This window comes from Glycine max, chromosome 10, assembly GCF_000004515.6.
Source record: "Glycine max cultivar Williams 82 chromosome 10, Glycine_max_v4.0, whole genome shotgun sequence".
NCBI classification, from domain to species: Eukaryota; Viridiplantae; Streptophyta; class Magnoliopsida; order Fabales; family Fabaceae; genus Glycine; species Glycine max.
Window position 1 is genome coordinate 19,027,972 of NC_038246.2, and position 5,915 is coordinate 19,033,886.

Genomic DNA, 5,915 nt, shown 5'->3' on the forward strand with positions numbered 1-5,915 from the left:
TCATTCCACTGGATGGACTGATTCTTGCGCAAAAGCTTAAAGAGAGGCTCACAGGTGGCGGTGAGCTGCGATATGAGCCTTGCTATATAATTCAGGCATCCCAAGAAACCTCGGACCTGCTTTTCGGTACATGGTTCAGGCATTTCAAGGATGGCCTTCACCTTGTCGGGATCCATCTCTATCCCTTTCTGGCTTATGATGAAGCCGAGCAATTTTCCCGACTTGACCCCAAAGGTGCACTTGGCGGGATTCAATCTTAACTGGTACTTCCACAGTCTCTCGAACAACTTCTGCAAGTTGACGAGATGTTCATCCTCGGTTCTAGACTTGGTAATCATGTCATCCACGTAGACTTCAATCTCTTTGTGCATCATATCATGGAATAATGCAACCATAACCCGTTGATAGGTTGCTCCAGCATTTTTGAGCCCAAAGGACATCACCTTGGAGAAAAATGCTCCCCATAGGGTGACGAACATAGTCTTCTCCTTGTCCTCCAGCACCATCTTTATCTAATTGTAACCCGAGAACCCGTCCATGAAGGAAAACAAAGCAAAATTGGTTGTGTTATCTACAAGGACATCGATGTGCGGCAAAGGAAAGTTATCCTTTGGACTTGCTCGGTTTAGGTCCCAATAGTCCACACACATTCGTACCTTCCCATCTTTCTTAGGGACTGGCACAATGTTGGCTACCTATTCAAGGTATTGAGCCATGGCCAAAAAGCCAGCATCGAACTACTTTTTCACCTCTTCTTTGATCTTTAAGGACATCTCAGGTTTCATCCTTCTTGGTTTTTGTTTTATCGGGGAACAACTGGGATTCAACTGTAACCGATGTTGTACAATGTCGAGGTTCAAGCCAGGCATATCTTGGTATAACCAAGCGAAGATGTCTTGGTAGTTTCATAGCAAAACCACCAATTCATCTCGGATAGGTGTGGTCATGCCCGTGCCAACCTTTACCTCTTTCTTTTCCTCACCAACACCCAAGTTCATGATTTTCGTCTCTTCTTGGTGTGGCTTTACTTCTCGGTCTTCCTGTGCGACCATCCTTTCTAACTCTGGGGGAAACCCTACATCCTCATCTTCTTCATCCTCAGCTTGATTTTCTATTCACTCAAAATTGACATCAGGATCCTCGGTATTAGTACCTTCACAGGACTCATCGTTGGATCTATACCGTTGAATCGCAACAAAAATAAACATGTAGACAAATGAAAATGGATGAAGGTGCAAGAAAAAATGAAAGAAAGATTGTATTTTATATATCTGATAGCAAAAGACAACACCCAAACAGGGAGAAAACCCTAAAGCCTAGGCCCAACTATAGGGTTAAGACTAACAAATTACATTATGTTCGCCACGGAAACTCCGGGTCACTCGACAATTTGCAAGTTTCCTAACTCGAACTCCGGAACGCATGGCTATACCCAATTCAAATGCTTTTGGGGGGCTTCATCGTGGATCATGGTGACTTGCCCTTCACACCTCCGGCTCGCGCTTACAAAGCTTTCATTGATGTGACAAAGAGGAGTCTCTTTCACTTGTGGCCCTTGCTGCTGGCCCATGCTTCCGCCCCTCCTTTCTAGGGTGCTTCTTCTCACATTGGCGTGTGTGGGCTTATACCCTAGCTCGAACCTTCCGTGATTATCCTTGAATTCCACCAAGCTGGCCATGCCATCGTCGTTCCGACCTAAGCCCATTTGGGGCTCGTACCCATGCCCTAGCATCACTCGGGCCACCATCAAGGGGGCGCTGGATGAACATGGTTGCACAGGGAGAGACTCGATAGAGGCCTTACTCACTACCTTGAATGATTGAAAAGCCATCTCCATGGATTCCTCTGTGGCCTCTACATAGGGCGTAGAGGAGGGACAACTTACTAGAATGTCTTCTTCCCCGAAACGATGATCAACTGCCCTTCCACCACAAACTTCAACCTTTGGTGGAGCGTCGAAGGGACCACCCCGACTGCGTGAATCCAAGGCCGGCCTAAAAGGCACCTATAGGCTGGGTTGATATCCATCACTTGGAAAGTGATCTAACAAAGGTGAGGTCCAACCTGAATTGGGAGGTCAATCTCCCCTATTACGTTCCGGTAGCTACCATCAAAAGCCTGTACTATCATGGAGCTCAACCATAGATACGACACATTGAAAGGGAGCTTGTCCAATGTACTCTTGGGCATGACATTAAGCGATGAGCCATTGTTGATGAGCACCTTAACCACGATGTGGTCCATACACTTGACGGACAGATGCAAGGCCCTATTATGTCCCCGCCCCTCAAAGGGTATCTCCTCATCAGTGAAGGTGCGGTAATTATTGGTAGTAATGTTGTTGACGATGCCCTCGAAGCCCTCCACAGAGATATCTTGGGCCACATGGGCTTCATTTAAAACCTTAACTAGCAATGCCCGATGAGGCTCAGAACTCATGAGCAGCTCCAACAGGGAGACCCTAGCTGGGGTCTTGTTGAGTTGTTCAATTACTTTGAATTCACTTTATTGAATGATCCGAAGGAACTCATTCGCTTCTTCAATGGATACCTTTTTTCCACTGAAGTCTCTTTCCTTCTCAGCGAATCTCCCGGCTGGGACATCCTCATCCAGAGTGGGGCTTACTTTGTCGGTCTCTTTCGCGCCTACCTTCGCTTTTCCCTTGGCGTCCTTAGATCGCACCAACAAGTCAGGTGTCGTGAAGACACGCCCACTACGTGTCACACTGCTTATGCGGGTGATGTTAGTAACTTTGGCAGAGCACAGGTCACCCTCGATGGCCCCGTCCTTCTTTTCATTTGGCTTTTGAGGGGTGTACCTCCATGGGACCGCCTTGTTACTTTTGTAAGGGAATAGGACAGGCTTGCTACTCGGGATAGGTCAAGAGCCTCAGGGTTTTTGGGAGGCAGCATCTCTGGTGAAGTGTATCGTCAAAGGTTTAGGTTTGCTTGGGCTTTTGTCTGCCGATTGCATACACACATGTTGCTCTCCCTTGCTTGCGACACCAATCTCAAACCGGCCTTGGTCCATCATTCGCTGTAACAGCTCCTCCGTCGTTGAACAAGTTTCCATGTCATGTGATGCACCGGATGCATCAAACAAAAATCCCCTTTGTGCCCGTCAAGGGAAACCATGCCCTCCTCTTTAAGCGCCTCAAATATAAACCTCCTAGAGGTTACCACATCCTTTATTTGTTTTGGCCTCTACAGTCCACACTCCTCTATTGCATTTACTGCCGACCCTCCATGATTGGCAAGCGGATTTGTATTTACATTTGGGTCGTCTTCTTGGAATGTTAGCCACCCCACGTCGGTCAAGCTTTGGACTTTATGCTTGAGGGCCACACACTGTTTGATTGAATGCCTCGGGGTACCTCTTGATACGCGCAAGTTGCGTTGGGGTTGTACCACCAAGGGAAAGGAGATTGATAAATCCTTCCAGGGGTCACAACTGCCATTTGGTTGGCGATCAAAGATGGCAAAAAGTCCCCGTATGATATCGGAATAGGGGCAAACTCTGGAAGCTTCTTCACTGGAAGGTTCCTCCCTGGATTGGCACTCATGCTAGGGTTGGAACTGTCAGGGAAGAGCGAGGTTGCATGGGAGCCGAGCTTTGAGTTGGATCCCTTTGTGGCTGAGCAGCTGTCCTTTGCTAGATGGGCGCCGAGTAGGAGGGGTTTCCAGCATAGACCGAAAAGCATGGATGATGCTGGGCATACTGGTAAGTATCATGAGGGGTGTGCTGGGGTCTCAGCCAAGTAGGAGCCAAGGTCACAACGTGGGCATCCCCTTCTTTCTTCTTTGCCCCAGTCGCTTTGAATCTTCTATTGCTTGTATCGGCAAGGGACATAGTCAAACATTCCCCTTTTCAGGCCTACTTCAATCCTTTTGCCCGTGAATACTAGATTCATGAAGCTAGAGGGCATGTAGCCCACCAACTTTTCATAATAGAACACCAACAACATGTCCACTATCATTGTGATCATCTCTCTTTCTACCATGGGGGCGCCACTTGCACTGCCAAGTCCCTCCATCGTTGGGCATACTCCTTAAATGATTCCTGCTCCCGCTTGCTCATATTCTATAGCTGGGTTCTATCGGGAGCCATGTCAGTGTTATATTAGTACTGCCTAATGAAAGCAGTAATCAAATCTTTCCATGAGTGGATGCGAGAAGCTTCCAGATTGGTATACCAGATGACCACTGCTCTGGCCAAACTATATTGGAAGAAATGCATCAATAGCTTCTTGTCCCTAGAATACATCCCCATTTTCCGGCAATACATTTTCAAGTGATTTTTGGGGCAAGTAGTCCCCTTGTATCTATCAAAATATGGTACCTTGAATTTCGGAGGGATGACAACATCTGGTACCAAACACAAATCTTCAACTTGTCTCCCAATATCATGCCTTCAACCCTTGACTGGTCTCTCTTGGCTCTTCGAAGCTTAAGCTCGTTGTTGCTACCACACAAAGCCCCTCAGAACTTGTTTCGGCCATATTCTTCCTTTCGTACCCTCTTTGTTTCCCGTTCCAATGCTTTGGCGGTGGCCACATTGATGTCCCTCAGTTTGTTGCACTCTTTCCAGACCTTGATGGTCATTGTGTTGAACTTTTCCTTAACTGATTGAACCCTTTCAAGTTCCACCTTTAGGGCTTGCACCTCCTTACTCTCCTCAGGAGTTTCAGCCTCTTCCTTGCCTAAAACCTTTAGCTTTGGTAGCCAATCCAACTCTTGCGTTCAAGCCTTCAGCCATTTATGATAGCCGCTGATGATCCCATTGTTGCTTCACCTAAGTTCTTTATCTTTCCTTTGCACTGCACCCCATGCCTTGCGGACTCCTTGAAGTATCTTCACATTGGGGTCACTAAAACCCCATGCGATGAAAGGCGTGATGCTTTCCTCCAACGGTGCTCCTCTCATAGGGTAGCCAAGTTGTCTTATGGCGATGACGGGATTATAATTGATACAACCCCTCGTTCACATCAAGGGAATGTTTGGGAATCCTTCATATGAGGACAAAACCCCACCTTTCCCTTCCTTCCATCGAGGGAACCAACTAATGGATGCCCCTACCACACTAGCCAAGAGTTGCTCCCAATTTGCTTTCCCTTTCTCAGTGCATATGCGGTGACCTTGCAAGGGACAAGCGGGCCTACTTCGTCGAAAAAGAGGTGTGAGACTAGCCACATATAGAAAGCAGGTGTACAACAGACAATTATCGTGCCGCTCTTTCTGTATCTTCAGTCGAACGTGTCATAGACATCGGCTAGAATAGCAACGATGGGACTTTCCTTGCTATGGTGATAAGCAAGGAAGGCATCAATAGCCGCTAGGTCCACTAGCCCATCCAAATTTGGAAAGAGGATGATTCCGAATATCAATAGTGCCAAGACGTCAATGAATGAAGCCCATTCACCTTGATCCCCCAATGCCTTCACCTTTTCCTCCAAATGCTTCCTTGGTATTCCGACTATCCCATTTCTATTTTGCTTTACTCGGTCCAACTCTTGTGCCGAGATTTTGACTACCTTGGCTATTCTTGCCATGGAGGGATAGAACCCAGAAAAGAGATATGACTTTGTTCCTCCTAGCGGACATCCCTAGATCTCTTCAAACTCTTCCACAATCGGCACTAGCTGAAAGTCCCCAAACGTGAAGCACCTTAGGGGCTGCTCATAATACTGAGTGAGGGAGGCAATGGCTTCTGCTGAGACTTCTATCATAGCTAGATCCCAAATCTTCCCATAGGTCTTGCGGAAGGCTTGACGTTGGAGCCAGTCCATCAATTGCCCCAATTCTTGCAAACTGGCAACCTCTAGGCTTTTAATTTTGACTTGATAGAACCTTTTCTTAGACAAAGGTGCTTGATTAGATCACATGTTTTTTTGCTAGAGTGAAAATTTCTGTTTGAGC

General features: G+C 47.0%; 1 protein-coding gene across 1 annotated transcript; it reads right to left on the reverse strand.

Moving 5' to 3' along the window:
* Positions 1-512: 512 nt before the first annotated feature.
* LOC102667987 (uncharacterized) lies at positions 513-2,439 on the reverse strand. Its single transcript, XM_006589949.1, has 3 exons — positions 2,095-2,439; positions 1,433-2,005; positions 513-695 (listed from the first exon to the last, which is right to left on the reverse strand). The coding sequence occupies exons 1-3, from the start codon at positions 2,437-2,439 to the stop codon at positions 513-515; spliced, it is 1,101 nt and encodes a 366-aa protein (XP_006590012.1).
* Positions 2,440-5,915: the final 3,476 nt, after the last annotated feature.